Consider the following 26,011-nt stretch of genomic DNA (forward strand, 5'->3'; position numbering starts at 1 on the left):
TTTTCTCATTTATAAAAACCTTGTAATTACAAAATTATCATTAGAATTTTAGGAAGTTAGAACTCTGAGTAATGTTTTAGTTACCTTAATATTTTCCCTGTTCTTCTTGTGCTACCCCAGGGAAAGGGTTTGTTACTTATACTCATTTTATTTTACTTTTTAATATTTTCATCCTCATCTGAAGACATGCCTATTGACTTTAGAGAGAGGGAAAGGGCAGGAGAGAGAGAGTAACATCAGTCAGTTGTCTCCCATACAACCCCAACCAGGAACCGAACCCACAACCTGAGTGCCCCAGGAATCAAACCTGCCCACCTTTTGGTTGGGATGATGCTCCAACCAACCGAGTGAGGCTGTCCAGGGCATTTTAGAGAGCAGGGAAAGACTCGAAACCTCGAGGCTGTGCATGTCCAACACTGCCCACCAATGTGAAACGCAGGCCCTAGGCGGTGAACCCCAGGGCACCACCCAACACCCCTCTCTCTACCTGCTTAGGGCTTCACTCTCCCAAAGTGGAAGGTGCTAAAGCTCACCTGGGTCATGACTAAGACTTGCAGAAGCAAGCATTTAGAAACAAATATGTACAAATAAAAAAGCAAAAAGGAAATTTTAAGACATGGAAACATGTCTATTGAGACCCTGCTACTCCGACCTGTTTGCACTATTCTAATTCCTGTTAAAACATAGTTTGAGGCTCATGACCACTCACCACTGCCCTAAGAAATCCTCAACAGCTTTCTAAGCAGAACAGCCTCAGCAAGGTTTTCTCCATTTATTTAGTGTCTTAGTTCCAAGCATAGAATGAGTTGCTCTCTTCATTTTCAATGCCAATGGAATAGGAGAATTTTCCCCTAAGGGTGCAGAGAGAGAGAGTGATTGAATCCTGTATTCACAGGATCAGCTGAGGAGTCAGGAGGTGCTGAAAAAATGTGCTCTGTAGGGGAAATCAAAGCAGAAAAAGAAGAGGCACGATTAAATTGGTTCAGACCCTGATGTTTATGAGGTGGTCCCATCTTTCATGCTAGTGATGAGAGAAAATGACAGGGTTTTTTTATAATTTAAATATTTTATTGTCATTTTGTTACAGTTGTCCCAATTTTTCCCTGTGTTCCCCCTGCGCCCAGACCTCCCCCGACTCCCACAAGCAACCCCCACAGTGTTGTCCATGGCCATGGGTCAGTCATACATGTTCTTTGACCCCTTCACCTTCCTTCAACCAGTCCCCACCCCCCATTTGGACCACAAGAGGAAAACATCGTCCCTATTAATGGTCAAACTACTTCTTGGCTTAGCATATTTTGGTTAAAAGTGCGAGTCTGCCTGCCCTGTATGCCCTCCAATGAGCAGGGCATTTATGTGCATATAGTTAGAGTTCATACTACATGGGTAAAACTAACAATCTTGTTATAGACAAAATAAAATGGAGGAGGATCAGGCCCTATATCCCTTGTATATTATTCTGAAAATAATGACAATATATTAATGTCATTGTTTTAATTATTAATTTTACAATAATTCTTTAGTAACCCTAAGTTTCAGTAGTGTTAAGTGCCTCATATGGTATGTTATCTTTTTTAGGTCTCTCAGTAATCAGTGAGGTAGGCAGTATTACTGCCCACATTTTACAGATGAAGGGAGTGGAGCTGAGAGATTCCTGCAGGACAGCCTGCTAGGAGGTGCCAGGGTCAAAACCCAAAAGCAGGCCAGACTGTAGTCATCTGGTCTGTGCCCTGACTGAACACAGACCTGCAGTCTGCCTCAACCACAGCTCCAATCAAATGATGACAGAGTATGGACTCTGGCTGGCTTCCCCTCCTCAACCAGCATGGACGCATTCAAGCCAAGGAAGGAAAGAGCAGGATAAACAACTCACGTGACTAACGTGGTCCACTACAATACCTCAGGAGAGTTATGCCATGAGAGCTGTATGCGTGGAAGGAATGAAGAGCAGTCCCGCTCCAAAGATCAGCCATCGAGCGGGCGCCTACCAGTGTCCACCCTTCCTGCACTCCCTGAAGACGATGTGCACACTCCCTGAAGCTTTGCTTGGCCCCCTCCAGGGACTCTCAACTGAAAAACAATGAGTTTTATAGTAACAAAGAACCAGGAATGAGAAGAAAGCAAACAGAGCTCACACTCAAACAAAAAAGTGAACAGAAAAAGACTTTGAAATAAGTCTCCAGGAAAATGAGTGAGTACTCAATACATGGAGTAATACTAGAGTATAATGAAAAAATCAGTTAGAGACCTTGGAAACAGAATATGTAATTATTGAAATGAAGAGTCAATAGATACTAAAAACTATGAAGAAGAAAAACAAAAGAAGAGAAAACCAAAGCTGAAGAGTTAATTACTGAACCGGAAGATGACACCAAGCAATTCTCCTAAACTGGAACATAAGGAGATGAAAGTATAGATAGAATTCAGACACCTGGGGACAATGACAGAGGGGGCAACAGCAGACTAATTGCAGGTGTGGGCAAGAAGAGGAAGAACACAGAGAGGCAATACCTGGCAATGTAAGATATGAGAATATCCTCCCAGAAAGACACAGTTGTCAGACTGAAAGGGACTTCCACTGCTGAGCTTTTAACTAACAGGGGAAAAAATACTTTGACTATCATATTGAAATTTTAGAACATCATTTAAAACTAATCAAAAAGAAAAATAGCTTAGCTGCAAAGGAATCAGAGTGACCGTGATTCTTATTGGCAAATCTGTGTAGAGGAAAATAATGAAGTAGAACCCTTAAAGTGCTGAAGAAAAATAATTTGGAGTCTAAAACTCCATATTCAGCTAAACTATTGCTTAATTGTGAAAGTGACATAAAAGCATTTTGGAGGACATAAAGAATCAGTTTACCACTCACAGATGGCCACTGAGAGATCCTAGGGGATCTAAGTCAACAAGAAATTAGTAATTGCCTGTTAACTATTTTCTGGAAACAACTCAGGTGATGTCAAAGAAGGGAGTGGGGGAGGGAGTAAAACTATGCCAAGGTTTTTGTCTTCTTGGGAGGAGGAGCTCACTATGGAAAGGAAAAGGATATACATACTGAATAATTCCAGCCATTGTTAGGGGAAAAAATAGGTAAATATGTGTATTTATAAGTTACTTACTTAGAGTATTCTCTATAAGAAAAAGTTGGCATGTACAAATTTCAAAAAGCTAAGAAAAAATACTAACCAAGAAAACTTGAAACACCAAAAGCATAATCCAATTTGGATTTTGTTAAATTATAAACTTGTGCTCTGCAAAAGATAATTAGAAAATAAAAAGCCTCAGACTGGGAGAAAATATTGGCAAAAAAAGATACCCGATAAAGGTCATGTACCTAAAACATACAACGAACTCTTAGAACTCAACAATAAGAAAACAAACAGCTTGATTTACAAGTGGGCTAGATATTTTACAAAAGAAGTTATACAGATGTCAAATAAACATCGAGGACATGCTCCATATCATATAATGAGGTAACTGTAAATTAAAACAACAATGAAATACCACTGCACACCTATTAGAAAGGATGGAATCCAAAACACTGACAACACAAAATGCTGGTGAGAATGTGGAGCAACCGGAACTCTCATTCACTGTTGGGAAATCAAAATGGTGCAGCCACTTTGGAAGACAGTTTAGCAGTTTCTTATGAAATTAAACATGCTCTTACCATATGATCCAGAAATCATGCGCTCTGGTATTTATCCAAAGGACTTGGAAACTAATGTCCATAGTGTCCATACAAAAACCTACACATGGATTTTTATAGAAGCTTTGTTCAAAATTGTCAAAATTTACACTCAACCAAGATTTTCTTCAGCATGTTAATGAATAAATAAACTGTGGTATATCCAGACAATAGAACATTACTCAGGGATTTTTTTAATGAGCTATATCAATCCATAAGAAGACATAGAGGAATCTTAAGTGCATATCACTGAGCCAAAAGACCAGTCTAAAAAGGCTACATTCTGTATGATTCCAACCAAATGATATATTGGAAAATGGAAAACTATGCTTACAGTAAAAAGATCAGGGACTGGGGTGAGAGGGGATGAACAGACAGAACACACCGAATTTTTAGAGCAGTAAAAATACTCTGTATAATACTGTAATGGTAGATGCATGTCATTATACATTTGTCACAGCGCAACACTATACTACTGACATTACAGTGTGACACTACAGCACTGAATTCAGAGTTAACATAGACATTTTCACATGTCAGACATCACTTCGGCATAATATTCCTGGCATTGCCCTGGTATATCTTGTCAACACAGCATCACACATAAAACAGTCTGGATAATGGACTTAGAATTATGGTATATGTCTCCTACCCTGGACACTTTAGTCACACTCTACAGCCATGCTCTTAAAGCCAAGACCTCCCCTGAGATATATCACAGACTACGGACAACACAGCTCTGCATTACACGGACTCCCAGACTGAAAGTCAAATCATATCCCTAAGCGCAGTAACCACACAAGGTATCAGACCACTAGGCACAACACAAGTATCATCTTGGTTACCAACATGGCATTTATCATCATAGCCCACAATTTTATCAGTGTACCTTGAAAGAAATTTCTGGGACTTCTGGCCAAGATAGAGGTATAGGTGGACACACTGTGCCTCCTCACACAACCAAAATTAAAGACAACAAAGATTTAGAAACAAAAACACAAGGAGAACAGACAGAAAGTTGAAATGTATGGGAGTCTGACAACCATTTATCCAGACTGGTAAGAGGGGCAAAGTCGGCCAGTGAAGAGGGATTGCTGCAAGAAAAAGCAGTGGCTGCCAGACCCAGGCACACAGGCGGAACGAGGCTAGCAGACCCCAGGCACAGGGAGGAAACAAGCAGAGTGAACAAGGTGGTTGGCTGACCACAGGTACACATTCTTGCACAGATAAACAAGGCAAAAACGGGCAGTGAGACAGACCATGCAACCTAGGACCCCAGTGATGGGAAATAAAGCCTAAAAGCACTGATTGAAAAGGTGCCAGGAGAGACTCCCAGCCTCACAGGAGAGTTCATTAGAGAGACCCACAGGGTCCTAGAATGTACACAAGCCCACCTACCCTGGAACCAACACCAGAAGGGCCCAATTTGCTTGTGGGAAGTGGTGGAAGAGACTGAAATACAAGCGGAGCAAGCACCATTGTTCCCTCTCTGACCCTGCCCCACATACAGCATCACAACCCAGCAAATGGGTTGCCCCACCCTGGTGAACACCTAAGGCTCTGCCACTCATACATAACTTGTACAATCAGACCAAAAATTATGGCTCAAACGGAACAACAAATCAAAGCCCCACAGCTGATACTTTTAAGTGACCAAGAGATAGCCAACCTATCAGATGCACAGTTCAAAACACTGGTGACCAGCTCACAGAACTGGTTGATTTTGGTCATAAGTTAAATGAAAAAATGAAGGCTACACTAAGTGAAATGAAGGAAAATGCACAGGAAACCAATAGTGATGGGAAGAAAACTGGGACTCAGATCAATGGAGTGGACCAGAAGGAAGAAAGAAACAACCAAACAAAAGAATGAAGAAACAAGTATTCAAGAAAAATGAGGAGAGGCTTAGGAAACTCCAGGACATCTTTAAACATTCCCATATCCAAATTATAGGGGTCCCAGAAGGGAAAGAGGAAGAGCAACAAGTAGAAAACTTATTTAAACAAATAATATAGGAGAACTTCCCCAATCTGACAAAGGAAAGAGACTTCCAGGAAGTCTGGGAAGCTCAGAGAGTCCCAAAGAAGTTGGACCCAAAGAGGAACACACCAAGGCACATCATAATTATATTAGCCAAGATTAAAATGAAGGAAAGAATCCTAGAAGCAGCAAGAGATAAGGGGACAGTCACCTACAAAGGACTTCCCATCAGACTGTCAGCTGCTTTCTCAAAAGAGACCTTGTAGGCAAGAAGGGGCTGGAAAGAAATATTCCAAGTCATGAAAGGCAAGGACCTACAACCAAGATTGCTCTATCCAGCAAAGCTTTCATTTAGAATGCAAGGACAGATAAAGCACTTCTCAGATAAGGTCAAGTTCAAGGAGTTCATCATCACTAAGCCCTTATTATATGAAATGCTAAAGGAACTTATCTAAGAAAAAGAAGATGAAAAATATGAACAGTGAAAGAACAGCAAACTCACAGTTATTAACAACCACACCTAAAACAAAAGAAAACTAAGAGGACAGCTAGATCAGGAGCAGAGCCATAGAAACGGAGATCACATGGAGGGTTAGCAACAGGGGAGTGGGAGGAGGAGAAAGGGGGAGAAGGTACAGAGAATAAGTAGCATATACAGTGGGGAGAAAATGGGGGGAGGGCAAGAATAGTATGGGAATGTAGAAGCTAAAGAACTTATGACACATGGACATGAACTAAAGGTGGGGAATGTGGGTGGGAGGGGGTGTGCAGGATATAAGGGAATGAAGGGGGGAAACGGGACAACTGTAATGGCATAATCAATAAAATATATTATAAAAAAAGAAGTTCCTAAAAACTCAATGTCATGAACAATCTAACAGCTTCATTCCCTGGTAATCAAACCTACGTTATCTTCTCACCAAGACACAGCAGCACTAGCAGCCTAATGGGGTATAGACACTGCCTCCTTGGATTGTTTTTTTTTTTTTTTTGCATTTACTCCGTTTTCGTGGGACATATATTTGAAAAAGTGATACACTGTGGAGAAAATATACACCAAGAGGGGACCATTTTTAAAATGTGTTGCTTTAAAAAATCTTAATTGCTCCCAGGAGAGGCAAGTGCCACTGAAGATGACTGCTGGCTGTAAGGGAGGTGGTTCTGTGGCTGTCGAGTGTGCCAGCTGCTCCCCCAGACTGCGCAGCACATGGTTAAAACTTTATATAATCATAAATTGCAAGAGCATCATATTTAAAGATCCTGCCTACAAATACTGACTGGTAATATCTGGAAACAATCAAAAAGCTCAAGCAACTAGATTTTATTAGAGAGTAAGTTCAAAGAAATTGAAGTTCACAGCACCAACACCCAGTTCATTTTTGAAAACCATTGTAGGTGGATATGTTAGATTGCACACGACAGAGATTTTCACCCAGTGTAGGAGGAAGACAATATAACCCTGAAAAGAACACAGGCAGAGTCTGCAGACATGGCTCTTGTCTCTGTCCCGGGACCCTGGGCAAGTCCTGGAACCAACCTTACCTATCCTTAGTTTCCTCGCCTAGAAATGAGGGTGAACTGCCAGATAATTTATTTCTGAAAGTCTGCAGTTCCATGAAGAGTCAATCAAAAATGTTTGCACACGATGATCTATAATATTGCTGTCCAATACAAATAGAATGCAAGCCACATATACAGTTTTTCTAGTAGCCACACAAAAAAGTAAAAAAAAAAACCCCACAGAAAATAATTTTTAAATGTAGTTTATTTAGCCCGACATAGCCAAAACATTATTTCAGTATGTACTAAGCATAAAACAGTATGAGATGTTTTACATTCCCTTTTGTAACAGGTCTTCAAAACCCGGTGTGCGTGTGACGCGCAGCCCAGCTCAATTCTCTGTCACACATCACACATGCAGCTACTGGCCACCAAACTGATCTGCATCCCCCCAGAAAGTCACCTTCAACTTTGACAATGTCAGGCTCCAGAAAGGAATGCCTACTCTGTGCAAAGTGTCGTGGGCTCTCTGAAGGACACACATCAGACAAGTGAGACGGAAATACCACCTTTACACTTGCCCTTCACCAGGAGGAGCTGCTACCTCAATTCCCCTCTTTCCTGGTTTCTATGTCTACAGCTTGTTGATTCCAGTTCAACCAGCCTCTCCACCCTCCTTATGTCTCAGCGGGAAGACTGTAACAGCCCCAACTGTGCACTTCATTTGCAATCTTCACTGGTCTTCACTGTTCACACCTGGACCAATTTATTCTCACCTGCAGTGCCTTCTCAGTCACCCACTCGCACTGGGGTCTTCCCTTCCAGAAAATTTGTGTGAACCCTAACATCAGAAAAATTAGAAAGTGGAAGAATGGAATAAGAGCTAAATAAATGTATTTCCAGGCATCAGGAAGAGTCAACCTGAACATGAACTCTGAGTGGACCCAGAAAGTCCATTTCCGTTACCCTTGTCAGCACCAGGGAACAGCACTGGTAATCGGGGAAAGGCATGTGGTGGAGGGAGGGCAAGGAATACGACAGAAACAGCACTCTGCTTACACTCTCAGCGATCCAGGTAGGGTAGAGGCAGCTGCTGAGTGAGTCCTGAGGTTCCGGCGGACAGACAGAACACTTAGTCTGCCAGCCACTGTAACTCTATGAGATCTCAAAAAGAAAAATTCTGTAGTTTTAGAACCAAAGCTATGTTTCCTCAGTGCACCAGAATAAAGAAAAGAAAACAGAAAAGTTTCTTAAATGTGGATAATCTTCATGTGTCTAAAAATGGTTGATAAGAGGCCTGGTCCTGTGCCACACGGACCTGAATACACCATCGGCCAGTGCACTGCTTCTCCCTTTGAATGCGAATGAACGTCTCCGTGATAAGATATCACTCCAGGCCTGGGCATAAAGCAGCCATCTTTGAATTTAGTGTCAGGACTGAGATTCCAAAGGTCAGAGCAAAGAAGTACTTACTCCATAGTAGTTTGCTTACCCTAGTTTCCCAGAGGATTAGTCTCAGTAATGTGCTTAAAATACTGACAGTAATCCTGGGATCTCAGCGCTGCTTTCGGCTAACACAGCATCCCCAGAGACAGAAAAGAGAAAAGGAGCACCGAAGCCTCACTGAAAAGTGTGAAATGTGACATGTGCTTTAATCTGGCATAAGATTACAAAAGAGTGGAAAACTTCCTTGCAAGCGTAAAATCTCTAAATCAAAGTTAATTAGGATTAGATTACTTTTTAGGACAAAATCTGACAATATACCTCGGATTCTAGAATTTATAGAGAGGCAGCGAGCCAGACAAAAGATGGACCTTCAGAGCAAGAAACTTATACCCGTAAACAATGTGCAGGTGTGTGCGGGCATAACACAGACACACACATCTATGGCAATGTGTTGGCCCGGTGAGCCTTCCGTGACTACTGCTGACAAATGAAGTGTTATTCGTGCCCGCTCATGCACACACCCGTGCAGGCAGACCCAGGCAGCCACGCAGGTGTGACTGTGTCCTTTCGTGCGGTCAGGGTATTCTGGCTGTGCAACGGGCCATCCCCACTTCAGCGCAGCTCTGTCTGGGTCCGGTCCTAGGTCCTGTTTCTGTGTTTGCCCTTGATGATGAGGAGGACAAACTCCCCAGGCACGGCAATGAGATCACCTTTATTTTTAGCTTTTCTTAATGGTTGTTAACATTTGCTCTGGGCACTTTTACCGGCCTAAATGGACGTAAATAACCTCCGGTACCCAGGGCGGTATTGAGCAGCGGTTATATTTAGCACATGTAAAGATCCAAGGAGGAAAGGTAGACACCCATCTTCAAACAAGACTATAGACATCCTCCCATTAATGTTTAAGAACTTTTCAGAGAATGATTTTAATGCATCTGTCTAACTGGCACCTTTCTATGGTCAGGGTTTGAGATAACACATCCGCTAGAAAAGTAAAATCAATTATTAAATAACTGAAGCCATCAACTGAGGTGTTTATTGGCCACTGTCGGGTAGAAAATGGCCTTGAAGCCAAGACTACTTTTAAGAGAAGGTAATAACCTTCAGAGATATTAGAGGACGAACACTCTCTCTATAACCAGAGTACCCGGTGGATAATCACATACCTGGACAACAACACGAAAAGAACATTTAAATGTCTAGTAACGACTGTATGTAGTCATCTCCTAGGTTGGCTTCCACTGTGAGATTTAGAAGGAGAAATTATGACAAAGGAAGTTTTTGCCAACTCTGCTCTTATGCAGAATAAGTATATAGGTGGAGGAGTTGACCTTGGTTGATGACAGGCAGCATGAGAAATATCTGTCATATTGACAGTAGAAGCTTGATTACATCATTAAGTTCTATTGATGTATTAAATAATTAATGCATGCACTTTTATATATATTATTACTACTCACTAATCACAACAACCCCACGAAGTACAAAATTCATTTTCATCCTCATCTGTAACAAAAGGAAACTTTTCAATGTCATACAGGTAGCAAATGACAATGTCAAAATTTGAATCCAATTCTAACCCTAAAGCCTAGTGTTTCAACCCCTATATACAACTACCTCAAAGAAACTTCCAAACTTAACCTAAACCATTAGACCAAGTCCAAGAACATAACCCAGAACAAAACTCAGGCAAATCTTTATTTATTGAGTACCCAGACGATAGATAGCACAGAAAATGGAAGAAAGAGAAATTAGGCCCAATTCTTCTTCTTCTTCTTTTTATTCTTAGAGATTGGGGAAAAGAAGGAGAAAGAGAGGGAGAGACACATAGATGTGTGAGAGAAACTTCAACTGGTTGCCCACTGTACATGCCCTGACCAGGCATGTGCTCTGACTGGAATCAAACCCACAACCTTTCACTGTGCAGGAAGATGCTCAACCAACCGAGCCATACTGGTCAGGGCGACCCAGTTCTTTATTTATTTCCATTTGAGGAACAGAAAAATAAAACAAAGAATGAACTGTTCTTTTCAACTTAAGTCTGATTATTGAGTTAGGTCAGCTGGAGATGGCAGAAAGCACCATGGCTTTGGGAATTAGCTGATCCTGCCGGAAGTTAATCAGCAAGCCAGGGGCGTTTCTAAATCATTTTTCTCACCTGTGAAATGAGAGGATCCAACCATCTCTGAGGTGCATCCAGCCCTCACGTTTTAACATTACAGCTCTTAGCACTTTCACCTGCCCCAGTTCTCCTCATTCTCCCCTGGAAACATGGAACAGGTTGCTACGGAAAATTAAGTCCATGCAGGAACCTTATGTAAACAAAATAAAACAAAAAATACCTATGATGACCAAGAGAGGGCAGAAGAAATGGAACAATGAGTGTGGGGTTTGGAAGAGGACTCTAGGAAGGCTCCTGGTTTGGTCTGTGCCATTGCTGCCTGCCCGCTCTTCATTGCTAATCTTTCATCCTTCAGCCAAGTCCATAAATTCAGTAAGATAGGGAGTGGAAGCTTTCACCCAAGATGCTGACCCCATAGTTCATAGAAAACAGCTTCCCCTTCCACTCTGTCATCACCACTCACCCGCACGCCACACAGTGCCACCCACACTCATTGACCTCACTTCCCAACTCATGTGCGTGCACCGCCCATGAGTATCAACACAGAGCAGGATAAGAGAGTTGAAAGAACTCTTCCCACCTGCCGAAACCAATCACAAGACTACGGCACATTTGCCCCGCCCTCCATCTCTAGCACCAGGAGCAGTGCCCAGCACAGAGCAGGCACTCAACGTGTTTGTGAAAATCCACAACTCTATTTCTACCCTGTCTCCCTTACTACTGAAGGGCTCCACCTTGATCGGACTAGACGCTCCATAAAGGCAAGAAGACCCCACCACACACACATTAGTCTTTGAATTCTCATCCCCTGGTAAAATGTCTGAGACACACTGGCACAAAATAGTTTGTTAGAACCGACAAAAGAACAACTGATTATCCAGGTTAAAAGAGGACTCGAATGTATCTCACAGGCTACAAATAATAATCTCAGAATTATTTGAACTAAGCAGTATGCAGCTCAGCATAGAATCTTGAAGCAGACTGTGATCTTTGATCCTTCCATTACTAGTTTAGAAAAATGGGAAGCATAATTTTAAGGGAGTAAACCACTGCCCAAGTCCACCCTACCCTAGACTCTATCAAGCTATATCGAGCAGGAGGTGATGTGACAAGCATTAAGCTGCTTAAACAGAGAGGCTCTGCTCCGTTGTAAAAACACCTGGTATACAATGAAATTGTAATACTGTAACTCAAATGTCTTCAATGGGAGTATATTACAAGGCAATTATTTTCTTTTGATGAAAAATCACTATAGTTTATATTTTTACTCTACTTTTTGAGATCATTTTACAATCACATGAATTATAAGAAATAATAGAGATTTTTAAAATTCTTCTCCCCATCCCCCACAATCTTAACATCTTGCAAAGCTGGTGTTGGGTAAGCTGAGATGCGGCACATTTCCATCACCACAAGGATCCCTTTTACCAGGTTGCCCTTTCATCCATCCTACCCCACACCCACCTGCACCCTTGGCAGCCACTGATCCATTCTCCATTTCTATAATTTTGTCACTGTATTAATGATATAGAAATGGGATCAGACATCATGTTACCATCTGGAACTGGGCATTTTCACTCCGCAATGAACTCTTTGGAGATCTATGCAAGCTGTTGGATACCTCAGCGGTCGGCTCCTTTGTCTTGCTGAACAGTGTAGAGGTGCCACCATTTGTTTAGTCATCTGGCCATTGAAGGACATCTGGTTTTTTACTATTACAATGAGAACTACCATGAATGTTGGTGTACAGGTTTTTCTGTGTTTCCGTTTCTTGGGAATAAATGCCCAGAAGTACAATTGCTGTGGCGATGTTGCCACTTTGTGGCAGTATTCTACATAGATCCATCTCTCAAAACCGTCCTTTTTGTCTTCTGGAACTTGCAGCTTGTCATCGGCAAGGCCCCCTATACCCTCCACCTCTGAACTTTTGGCCTTCATTTCTCAGCCCTAATACTCTAGAAATGCATATTTTGGTGCATAAGAAATTGCCAAACATTATCCCTGGGTGGCTATACATTTTACATCCCCAGCAACAATGTATAAGTGATCCAGCTTCTCTGTACCCCTGCCAGAGTTTGGGGAATATCACCATTTTGTATTACAGCCATTCGGATAGCTATGCCGTGATTCACTTTTAACAAACACAATGATCCAAAGATGAAAGAGAGAGACCCCCCACAAATATCCGAGAACCTTAAAGTGTCTTCCTAGCCCCTTAGTGAGATAAGTGGTTATCTCAAGGTGCACAGTAAATGGGCATCTGCCCTAACTGAAGTACTGGGTAGAAACAGAAGAGCACTGTGTTACCGTAGTGAAGAACAGCTACCACGCTCCAAGAGTAAATAGCATGCTGGGTGAAATTCTGGAAGCACTAGCTTCAGTGTTCTAAGAGCAAAGCAGGCACAGCTCTTCTGGTCAAACTTTTACTGACAGTACTAACGAATATAATCAAATAAGGAAAAAAGTAAGACTTATAACAATGATAAAGGAAGAAAAAGATATTTGCAGAAAAAGATGAGATTGTCTACTACACGCACAAAATTAGGAGAATCCATAAACTGTAAAGATTTAAAGTCCGTGCACCAGATTGTTGGACCGAATCATCAGAAAACCAGTAACTTTTCTAGACACCAACAACAAACAATAAAAGTGTAAGTTTTGAATAATCCCATTCCTCATAGGAACATAAGTATCTTGGAATCAACCTTTTTAAGTGCACAAGAACACGTGTAAAAAAAATAACACTTAAGCAAAAAACATAGAGATATTAAATGATGAGAAATACCACATTTATAGTTAAGACACAACATTTTTTAAATGTCTCCTTTCCCCAGATTAATCTATACACTTGAAGCAAATTTAACCAAAATCCTAACAAGATGTTTTAGCTTTTGTTCTTTATTTTCAAAAAAAAAAAAGGCTCTTTTAAAAATGCATGTGAAGAGCAGCTTGTCCCAGCTGGCTCTGGGATCTGTGGCCTCCAGGACAAATGGTGGGCCCTGCACTCAGGACAGCCTCATTGCTGGCCCCTCCGCAGTGATGCCTAAGTTCTACTTCCTGTGGAAAAAAAATACATATACAAGGGTAGGGTACCAAAAACAGCCAAGACATCTTTGCATATTGGGTGCAGAAGCTGCCTGAAGCTTTGCGTAATCATTCTGTGGATGGCAAAGTCCCACTCCCGGCTCCACAGCACTAGCAACTGAAAAGCAGGTTTCCAAGCTCAGGGCACTCCTGGGCCAGCCCTGCAACACCGACAGCCTCACCACCTCCGTCTGCTGGGGTCGCCATCCAAACCGGTCCTATGAGGCCCTACACTCAGGTTCACTGAGTCACCCCAGGGAGCCCACACTACCCAGGTCCTCCCTCTTCTTCATACAGCATGTAAATATTCTAAATAGCCCCCATCTCTCAGAACCGTTCTTTTTGTCTTCTAGAACTTGCAGCTTGTCATCATCAAGATCCCCTATACCCTCCACCTCTGAACTTCTGGCCTTCATTTCTCTGCCCTGATGGCTCTGCTTCACACTCATCTCAGATCAGTATCCCTCCCACCTCCCTAAAACCCCTTGCTTTCACCAGCATGCCATCAACTGTACGACTGCAATGTTAATCTTAAAACATCTCTGGAATTCATATCCTCCTCCGGCAACCACTCGATTTGCTCTGCCCTTTTCTACAAAATTTACCCCAAAGAGTTTTTTGGACATACTGTTCCCATTACCTGTCCTCTTTGTCTGTCTGGAAACTGCTCTATAGACATTCATCCTAATGACGATACAAAACAGCCCTTTCAAGGTCACCGATGACATCCACATTGCTAAGTCAAACAGTTGGTCTTTCCTGAGCTCTCAGCAGCACTGGGCAGAGCTGGACACTCCCCGCTCCCTGCACATCTGCCCCCAGACAGAGATGCTGAGCGTCCCCCTTGGGGTCTCCTCTGACCTGGCCGACCATCCTGTCAGCCCCATTACTGCTTCTCTAATATTCCTGACCTTGAACTGTTGGAGTGCCCAGGAGCCAGTCCAAGGACCCCTCTCTTTTCAGGCTGTCTACATAATTTGCAAAACCCAGTGCAGAATGAAGACGCTGGCCCCTTGTCTAAAATTCCAATATAGTAGCTACAAAGCATTAAAGCAAATGTAGGCATCTTACATGAGCCAGGACCAGTGCAACTGCATGGTCACTCACCCACTGAGCCTTCCTGCTGTGGACTCTTGAATTTATCTTGTGCAGAACACTCCCTGAACTCTCCACTGGTGATTTTCAACCTTCCTCATCTCGTGGCACATATAAACTAATTACTAAAATTCTGCAGCAGACCAAAAAATATATATTTTGGCTAATCCGAAAAAAATAAATAGGTGTAATTTTGATCCAGATGGCTGTTGTCATTCTTTATTTAACAATCTTAAGTAAAAGAGGTCAGTGCCTCTGACTAAAAAGTCAGGTGCTGCACATGTTAAAAATTCTTGCAGTACCTCAGTTGAAAATCACTCCAGGCTCATAAACCCAACTGTCCACTAACCATCTCCACCTGGCCCTCGAGTATGCACTTCATATGTTCAAAACCAAATTCCTGACCAGCGCCTTCCTCCCTCCGCAAAGAGGGAACACTGTCCTTTCTGCGTCTTGCCCAAACCTACAAACAGCACATTCTTAAAGTTTCTCAGACCAAAACCCTCCATGCCGTCTTAGATTCTCATCTTTTACTTAAGCCTCACATCCAAGTCATGAGCAAATGCTGTTAGCTCTACCTTCAAACATATGGAGGACGTGCACACTCCCCCTCCTTCCCCCTGAGCATCGCCACGGGAACCATCTGGCACCCAGATTACTGCTGTCCCCTCCCACTGGGCTCGGCTCTTGCTCCCCACAGTTTAGCCTCAACCCATCAGCATCCCTTCCCCCCGGCCCCGTGATCCTTCTCACTGGGGGTCCCCTCAAAATGAATTTGAAGGTGACCTTACATTACTAAAATTTAAGAAACACTGATCTAAATTACCTGATAAGCTGTTTCCCTCTCAGCTTATCCAACTACAGAAAGTCAAGTCACTGGTTTTTATACACCTGTTTTCTCAAAACAAGAAAATTTACAAGTGACCCCAGCTCCAAATCACAAACTCTGTACCTTGCTCACGTCAAACATCTACCTACAAACTTGCCGAGAGTCCTGAAATGGTAAGAAATCTGTTTTTGAAGCTCCCCTTTGGTTTTTCTTCACCTAAATGGTCTGGGGAACGCGTCCTGTATCATAATAACATCCGACTTAATAAAAAAGACTGTGGTTCCTAAATAAGTAGTAAATAAATAAATAAATAAATAAGACGTGAGGGGTGGGGGGATGCCGTCTGTAACACCCAGTGGATCTGGCAGCCCAACACCCCGGCGCGCCAGCAACGGAACGTCTGCCGAGCAGGAGATGTCTGCGCGGTACAGGAGCGCAGGGCCCCAGGGCCCCGGGAGCGACGAACACTCGTGTGACCCTCCGCTCCGTTCGAGCTCGGCGGCACACACCGCACGCCGCCAGGCCGGCCGCAGCAGGAAAAGCGGGAGGGTCTCAGCGCCCTCCCACTGCGCGCGCCCACTACTTCTGGGAGCAGCCGGGCGCCGCCGCCCCTCCCCGCAGCCGCCCGCGTGCGCGCCGCGCGCATCCGCACTGGGCGCCGACCCGCCGGCTCCCGGCCGCTCGCCCCGCCCCCTCGGCGGCCGCGGGGCTCACGGGACGCCGCGGTGCAGTGGCGCCCAGCCCCCCAGGTGAGGGCGGCGCCGAGCTTCGGGGGATCCGTTGGCCGAAGGACGGCGAGGCCTGGAGGAGGGCGGGGCAGTGTCACCAAACCGCGTCCGCCCACCCGACCCTTCCCCGCCCCTCGACCATCCTCTCTCACCTACGGACGAGTGGATCCTGGACCTTCGCAGCAAGGACATCTTAAGAGCTTTGTCCAGGCGGGAGCCGTTCAGCATCTCGCACCACTAGGGGGTCGACGCAGTCCCCGGCGAGTGGCGGAGGCAGCGTGCAGGCCTGGGCGCAGGGCCGGCGGCCCGAGGGCCATGGGCGGACGATCCCCGGGTCCACTGCAGGCGCGGTCGGGCTGCAGAGGCGGCTGGGAGCGCGGGCGCCGGAGGCTGCGTGTTGGTGCGGCAGCGGCCGGCCAATGCGGCGGCGCCCGAGATCGCCTCGCTGCAGCCCCGCTGGCCCGCGACGCGGCGGTGGGGGAGGGGTCCGGTCTCCAGCGGGGAGTCGGCGGGTGGTGGACGGGGGCTGGGAAGAACCTGGGATGTTGCGCAGTACTAAGGGCTTTGGTGGCAGAGAAGGTGATCGGGTGGGATTGTTGGGGTGGGGGGAGGGTTGTATGGATAGGCGTCTTAGGGGGCAGTTGTAGGAGAGGAGATGGGCGTCCCTCGGTTTACCTTTTACTGTAGGTGCCTCTCTGGTGCCTGTTTTACCTACCTGTCAGTTGTCATTGGAGTGCAAGTGACTCCTAGGTATAATAGTTCAGAACTCATAACTCTTCTTGCTCCAGTATCTCTTCTTCCATGTCAGTTTGGTGGGATCGATGTATGTTCACGGGGACATTATTTCTCAAATGACTGAAGTATAGCCTGGAAAAGTGCCTGGGTCTTCAGACTCCTCGCCCCACAATCTGCCTAGAAGCCTAACTAATGGCATGCTAAAGTTGTAAAAAAAAAAAAAAAACCCTAGGGAAGCACTTACCACACACACATATTGCGCACCCCAACACACTCACACCTTGTTCCATAAACAAAATCATTGAAAGGTGACTTGAGGTGACTTGTCCAAGGTCACTTGATCTGCTTTTGTTTTTGCTTTTTAGTTAATGTTCTAACTGCTATTCATTCTTCTGATCACAGTTCCATAAAGAAAAAAAGAAAGCCTGTATGTTTTTAATATCTGAAGAAATTCTGACTTCAGATTGAAAATCTGAAGTGCTGCATTTAACATTCGCTTCAGGGACTGAGGAGGAGAGCAGAGTTGAGCACAAAGGAAGAAGGAGCACTATGGCCCCCAAACTCTTCCTCGCCAGCCTCTGCCACGTAGGATTTTCTTAGGAAAAAACGCAAAAGGGAGAGACATATTTCTTTATGAGCTGTAGGCTGGCAATTTTAGCTTCAAGTAAGATTCCTTGCCTGTCTGTTCTGGGTCCACAAAATAAATATTTCTGATAAGAAATGAGTCTTTAGCAGGCAGTGGGCCTTCATGGCTGCTGAGAGTGATCTTACAGCTAGTTTAGCTTAGCAATGAGTTTGTCAAATACTTTGTCCCTAATGAATCAGTAAACTTATTGACAATAACCCCTTGAGGATCTAAGCAGAACAGAAGGGGACTTGAGTGAAATTCCAACTTTAAGGTAAATTGAAAAAACTTGTCCATAACTAGATGGGGACAGAAAAAGTAGATAGATGTTCTTTTTGATTTTTACAAACAAAGCCGATTATGTTAAAAACAGAACATTTGCTGTCCACCACAGATTGATGCAGTAATCCTACCCTGATTTATTGCAACCCCAACTGCATCATGAAATGGGGTTGTTACTCCTGCTTTCATATGTATCTTCCAATAATCAGAACTGTAGGGTGTTAAGATACTTCAGTTGTACACCTTAAAGATCAGAGAATAGGTGTCAGAAGTGGTAGATGGATGTCTCACTTGAACTTGTATCTCACTGATTGTCATGGTTAATTCCCCTGATCTTTGGAAGCTAGATTATTACTAGCACGGTGGCATTTAACCACAGAATCCAGACCTTGAGGTCTTCAAGGGATATATCTGCCCAAAGGACAAAAGGTGGCACATGATCAGTGTTTATTATTAACCTGAAAACCCACATGCCAGAATGGATCATTCAATAACATGCTGATCTCTCAAAGAAATCCTTTCCCCTTATTGGAGACTACCTAGGCTAACGTGGAGGGAGACAAAGAAAAGCAAATGCATGATGCAGAGCAACAGGGATAGCCAAAGAAATGTACTTTATTTCTGCCTTCATGGATGTAAAAACTTTTCAAGAAGGAGAGTCTGCTTCCGTTTCCTAGCTACCACCCCAGGCATTCACAAATCAGGTAACCAAAGCAGCCTGCAGAAGAAAGATTTCCTGAAGAGACAGCCAAGAAGAATACACACCAAACCCCTAGCACTGTGGCCTGGTACGTAGTGAGCTGGGGCAGAGCAGCCCTTTTCTTCCTCAGAGATGAAGTGGAGGGAAGAGAAGGATTAGAGTTTTCTTTCCCTGAACACCGTCTCCATCTTCTCACTATCCTGTGTGCCCCTGTCTCTCGGCAATAAGATCAGCCAAGACACATCCAGTGTCCCAGACAGAGGACCCGGCACAGGTCCTCTCCAGGGCACCTCCAGTGCCGTGACTGCAAAGTGACTTGACTCGTCTCTGAGCTTTCCAAGGAAGGAAATCTGCACAACTTCTCTTGAGAGCACAACTTACTCCAGTGTTCAGAAAGTAGGGCTTTCAAGCAGTTCTTCCTATGACCATCTTAGGTTTCTTCTATTTTTTTCTACAATATTTTTTTTATTTTTAGAGAGAGAAGAGCATAAGACAAACACTGATATGAGAGAAACATCAATTGGCCACCTCGTGTACTCGTCCCAAGCAGGGATCGAACCCTCAGCCTTTTAGTATTTGGAAGGATGCTCCAACCAACTGAGCCACGCCAGCCAGGGCAAATTTCTGCCATTTTAATTTAAGCCCATTCTTCCTTACTTAATCATTGTGGTTCTGGAAACAGCCAGCTTACACCCTTCTCTTGAAGTTCCTTCATAGAAATGAAGACTTTAATAAGTCATTTTTAAACCCTCTTTTCCTCAGACTAAAACCACATTTCCTTTTCAAAATGTTTGTACATACATACCTTTTATATATGGATACATATGTCTATACATAAACATTTTTTAAAAAGGAAGTGGCATATATAGGGCATATAAAATGGTATAGATAAGCATATAGCTGTCATCCGTATACCCACTGCAGCTTAGGACATAATATGGACACACTGGGGGCCACTAACCCTCAATCCCTTTTCTTTACCTCAGATCGCAGACCAATTTTCCTTCAGGCTTTCTTCACAGGGCTTCTTTTCTCTTGTTCTCATTTACAAATGAACAAACTAAAAGCAACCCTGACAGTAGTAGGCAAAGGATCCAGGGAGGAAGATGAGTTAATGGAAATCTTTATTCCTCTGCAGTGGTCTTAATTCAGCATTTTGTAAATGCATTTTGGTAACTCTTTTAATGCTCCTCCAAATTCTTCTCATTCTTACACGTTGTTTTTAGAAAGCAGTGTCCCAGACTGAACATAAAAGAAATACTCAGTAAAACTCAATCTCTATCTTTCTAATGACAAAAGGGACAGTCGTCCCAGACCTAGTCCCCCAAATGAATGAATTCATTTGCTAATATTTTGCCTGGCATGCGATGCTGGCTGCAACTGGAATTTTAGCTGGCACTGTCCTCTGGTATACCTTCACATGGACTCTCCAGGTAGCCTGGGCTTCGTGGCAACCTGTTCGCTGGATTCAAAGGGCCCCAGGAGACAGAGCCAGGTGGAAGCTATGTCACCTCTTAACCTAGATTGCCACCTTGGAAATCACACAGTGTCACTTCCACCACATCCCGTTTGTTCGAGCAGCCTTAAAGGCCCAATGAGTCAAATAGATTCCACCACCTGATGGTAAAGTGGCAAAATTCTGGAAGAGCATGAGGATTGGAAACACCGTTGCAGCTGTTTTTGGAAATACGATCTCCCAGAACTACCAAAAATAATTTTGATTTTCATAAACTATTATTATAGTTGCACCCAAATCATAACAATATGTATAGAAAATTAATGAGAGCTGTGCAAGACCTTCATGCTAAAAACAAGGCATTTGGGCTCCCACAGAACAAAACTGAAGTAGTTGCTCTACCAGATCTCAAGTTATAGATACTATTACTATTCAAGACATGGTAGCATAGACATGTGAATAGATCACTGAAACAGAATGGAGAGTACAAAAATAGATCCATGCACATATGGTTAAATAATTTTGATAAAGGCAATAAACTAATTCAACAGGGAAAATATAGTCTTTTCTTTTGCTGCTACTGATTTTTTACAATGTTTATGATAAACGACACAAATGAAAGCCAGATGAAGAAATACAGGGAGCAAAGTCCAGAATGGTCCCAACTGCAGGACCTTCCCTCCCCACAGAGACAGGTGTGCCATGCTCCCAGCCTGTGCTCGTGTTCGCCGACTCAGAAGCTCTCTGAACGCCTTTCAGTCGGGTTTTTATGGAGGCTTCATTACACAGGCATCGCCGATTTCATCATTGGCAAATAGTGACCAACTCAAACTCCAGCCCTTCTCTCCCTCTCTGAATTGGGTGCAGGGGATGAAATGTCCAACCCTCTAATCACCTGGTTGGTTCCCCTAACAACCAGTTCCCCCTCCATAGGGGCTTTCCAAAATTCACCTTATTAATGTAATTTCAAGACGTTGAAAGGAGCCTGTTATGAGTAACAAAGCATAATCCCGATGTGCTCCAGAAATCACAAGGGTTTTAGCAAGTTTGTTCCAGGGACTGAGGATGAAAGAGCTAATGTATATTTCTTATCCTGCCACCATATCACTGGTGCTGAGTGGGCAGCCACGGCCCTGCTCTGCCACCCTCTCTTAGAAGGAACCCCCGTGTTATCCCAGCCCACAGGGAACGGTGAAGACCAACATGGCTGCGGACATCTGCTTAAGGTTTCCTGAAAGTCAGTAAACGATGTAGCAGTGAATAAAGCTGGTTTTGATTTAAACTACTTAACCATTAATGGCACCAGCAGCAATTTATCAAAGGTGAAAACTTCACTTTGATCCAGCTCTGTAGACCATGGGTTAGCACCATAAAGGGGAAGTGATCATAAAATGTATTCTGTTCCTTTTTTCTCCTACAAAATTGTACCTAGCAATTTAAAATCAAAGGCTGAACCTTAGGCTGTCCCTACCAGCTCCACACTCTAAGACTTGCTCTTCTGCTTTATTTAGAACCCACACAAATTCCATTCACAGCCATTTGGCCTTGTTCAACGCAATATTCCCTTGATTTTTTTCCATTTCCTACATGTATTATGGTCCCATTCCTTAAGTGATCACCATTAGTAGGAGATGGAGTTGATTTACAATGTCAAGAGAAAGAAAAGAACCAAGACGGACAAGTCTAAGGTGCCCAAGAGGAAGAGAAAAGAGAGGCTGCTGTCAGTGTGTCCACGAGGAATGACCCAGGAGACAACTAATGGGAGCTGAGAGGCATCACTGAGAATCAGCGTGGGTCCCAGGGGACAAACTCTCTGTTTTGAGCCTCCTCAGCCACCACAGCTAAGATAGTGGTGCAGCCTTACTGCATGTCAATATCTTAGGGAACAGGCATAGAGGACACTGATGTGCTTAGAGACTTCTCTTGGAATGTGATTATCAGCAATTCTCTGCCCTTCAGAGAGGAACCTAAGTGAATTCATTGGAACTCCCTGTCCTTGGCAGTACGAGTCTTTGAGTTTCTTGAGATGTGTTGTCATTTGCACTCTGAACAGAATCTCATTGCTGTCCTGTCCGTTGACTTTGACTTTAACGTATTCTCCTTCCTTCTTATCCCGCAAGTCCTCAGTTGAAGGTTTTGCCTCCTTTTCCACCTGATTTCTTTGCTTCCTGTCTCCTTCGTCTGACATCAGGTCCTGCTGGACCTCTAACATCTCCCTTCCTCCTCTCCTCCCCTTCCTCTACCTCCCTCTCCTCGTTCTCCTGCCCCCTCCCTCTCCTCAGCTACTGGGGGTTACCTCTTCTCTGAAAATACAGTCTTTTTAATAAATAGTGCTGTAACAACTTGATGTTCCTATGAAAAAATAAAATAAACCTTGACCCCTTAACCATATACAATAATTAACTCAAAATGGATCATAGACTGGAATGTAAAAAAGTAAGCTTATAAATCTTATAGAAAACAGGTGAAAATACTTCTTATACAGAGCATAGAAAGCACTCATCATAAAAGGAAAAAAACAAAAATTGGACATTATCAAAAATAAAAATTCTGCTCATCAAAATACACCACCAAGAAATGAACAGGCAAACTGGGGTGAAGGCATTTACAACACATAACATCTGACAAAGGAATTGTATCTAGGATATATAAATAATTCCTACAATTCAGTACTAAAAAGACAAATCTAGTTGATTAATTGTCAGGAAAATGCAAATTAAAACACAATTACATTCCGCTATACACCCATCAGGGTGTCGAAATAAAGAGTAACAATGCTAAATGTTGAAGAGGAAGCTGAACAAACAGAACACATACCCTGCCGGTGGGAGTGTAAAATGTTATAACTGCATTGGAAAACAGGTAATTTCTCATGAAGTTAAATGTACACCTTCCCTGTACCTCAGAAATGCCAATTCTAGGTATTTACCCAAGAAAAATGAACACATATTTACAAAAAGACATTTAAAATAGTAAGAGTAGCTTTATTTACAATAGTCTCAAGCTGCAAACAAATCCAAATATTCATCAATAGGAAATGGATAAAAATTACAGTATATTCATATAATGGGATATGAGTCAGCAATAAAGAGGAATAACTTACCAATGTATACAACAGCATAGATGAATCAAAAATATTTTGTTGAGTGAAAGCAGGATAGAAGAGGGTAGGTACAGAATGATTCTGTTAAAGTAACCAATCGGCCCAAGATGGAGTCCCTCATGCTAAGACCCACATTAACAAATGAAAAACTTAATGAAGTTTCTATGCTCTGTGCTCTTGGCTCTTTCAGAAGAGGCAGGCCTAGATCAACCAATCAGTACTTGTATGCCTAACTCGTCTCTAAGTCTTCCTTTTTCTCAATATAAGGAAAGTAGTCCTGGCTGGTGTGGCTCAGTGGATTGAGCACTGGCCTGCAAACCAAATGGTCACCAGCTTGATTCCCAGTTGGGGCACATGCCTGGATTGTGGGCCAGGTCAGGTCCCCAGTGGGGGGTGTGCAAGAGGCAATCATACAGTGATGTTTCTCTCCCTCTCCTTCTCTCTCCCTTGCCCTCTAAAATAAATAAATGAAATATTTTTTTAAAGTAATCCTGCTTTCGCCAACCAGCAAATGCCCAGTACTACGTTCTTATTCCTGCTCACTTAGGCCTATAAAAATTTCTCCCACGGTGCTCAATATTACTAATTGTCAGAGAAATGCAAATCAAAACTGCAGTGATTTATATCATGCATGTTAGAATGGCTATTACCAAAAATATAAAAAATAAGTGTGGGTGAGGATGTGGAGAAAAGAAAACCCATGTGCACTGTTAGTAAGAATGTAAATTGGTGCAGGCACTATGGAAAATGGTATGGAGGTTCCTCAAAAAATTTAAAATAGGACTACCATATAATCCAGCAATTCCACTAGTTGTCTGAAGAAAATGAAAACACTAACTTGAAAAGATATCTGTGCCCCAATGTTCATTGCAGTATTATTTACAATAGTCAAGACATGGAAAAACCTAAGTGTCCATCAGTAGATAAATGAAGAAAATGTGTTGTATACATATAATGGAATATTATTCAGGTATAAAAAGACTGAAATCTTGCCATTTGGGACAACATGGATGAACTTTGATGGCATTTATGCTGACTGAAATAAGTAAGAAAAAGACTGTATGCTCTCACTGACATGTGGAATAAAAAAAAAAAAAAAAGCCCAAACCTCACTCACAAATACGGAGAACAAGTTGGTAATTGCCAAAGACTTGACGGCAACACTTAATTCTTATATTTTTGGTAATAGCCATTCTAACATGCATGATATAAATCACTGCAGTTTTAATTTGCATTTCTCTGAAAATTAGTGATGTTGAGCACCTTGCAAGAAATTTTTATAGGCCTAAGTGAGCAGGAATAAGGAAGTAATACTGGGCATTTGCTGGAATGGGTGAAGGTAGGCAAAAGGTACAAACTTCTAGTTATAAAATAAAGTAAATAAGCCCTGGGGATGTAATATATAGCATGATGACTATAGTTAATAATACTATATTACATATTTGAAAGCTGCTAAGGGAGTAGATCTTAAAAGTTTTCATCCAAAGAAAAGAATTGTAACTGTATGTGGTGATGGATGATAACTACACTTATTGTAGTAATCATTTCTCAATATATACAAATGTCAAATCATTATGTTGTACACCTGAAACTAATATTATGTCAATTATATCCCAAGTTTTAAAAATTTCTTGCCTTGAATAGCTCTTTGGAGCTCCCTTCTTTCTGCTAGGTCGGATGCTGTCCAATTCATGAATCCCTCAATAAAAGCCTACTTGATCGAGTAAACTGATCTATAAATTGTCTGCAGGAACTTTTCTTTTAACAATTCCATTTAAATGAATTTTAAGAAAGGATGAAAAAACTCTTAAGGGTCAGATTGTAAAGATTTGTAAAGAAGAGACTCAAGGAAATTTCCTGAGGTGATAAAAAGTTTCTATTTGTTTAAAAAAATAAAGGAGTAGATATTGGGTGTGCGCATTTTTCAAAACTCATCAAACTGTACAAATAATATCTATACCATAACTTTTAAAATACTAATAATGAGAGTGAATTTTTTATTTTTTTATTTTTAAAGATTTTCTTTATTCATTTTTAGAGGGAAAGGGAGGAGAAAGAAGAGAGAGGAACATCAATGTGTGGTTGCCACTCGCACATTGCGATTGCAGACCTGGCCCACAACCCAGGCGCGTGCCCTGACTGGGAATCAAACCAGTGACCATTTGGTTCACGGGCCGGTGCTCAGTCCACTGAGCCACATCAGCCAGGGCAAGAGTGAATTTTTTAAATGCTTGCACTACAATGCTCATAATAATGTCATTTATTAGAGCAAAAACCTGAAAAACAAGCCTAATGACAAGAAAATGAACAAGTTAAAATCTTTCTTTAAAAATGATTAAATTTATTATTTAAATTTTTGTCTATTATGTATACAAATTAAATTAGTTGGGCATTTGGTCTCTACTCCTGCTTCCAAAGGAGATGTTCTTTCAAGGAGATACAGCCCTCTTTTAATACCTTAAGCTCTAAATTAATTTCATCCATAAAACTATGAACACTTCTCTAGGTCCACTGATGGGAGTTTTACTAATTCTATTCTGGAGGAATTAAGGAAGTCCTCCCTGATATGGTGCCACTTGAGTTAAGGATTCACCAAAAGGGAGAGGGGAGTAGGCAACAGGCACTCCCACTGTGCATT

At 42.6% G+C, this 26,011-nt stretch overlaps 1 protein-coding gene across 1 annotated transcript in view; it reads right to left on the minus strand.

The window, feature by feature from the left end:
• Positions 1-16,899, minus strand: part of ATP8A2 (ATPase phospholipid transporting 8A2) — a 580,506-nt gene extending 563,607 nt beyond the window's left edge. Inside the window, exon 1 of the mRNA XM_053672924.1 lies at positions 16,625-16,899. Coding sequence (XP_053528899.1) covers positions 16,625-16,700 — 76 coding nt within the window. The 5' untranslated portion in view covers positions 16,701-16,899. The remainder of the gene's footprint in view (positions 1-16,624) is intronic.
• Positions 16,900-26,011: the final 9,112 nt, after the last annotated feature.

Source organism: Artibeus jamaicensis, unplaced genomic scaffold, assembly GCF_021234435.1.
Source record: "Artibeus jamaicensis isolate MK-2021 breed Jamaican fruit bat unplaced genomic scaffold, CSHL_Jam_final contig_793, whole genome shotgun sequence".
Lineage (NCBI taxonomy): Eukaryota > Metazoa > Chordata > Mammalia > Chiroptera > Phyllostomidae > Artibeus > Artibeus jamaicensis.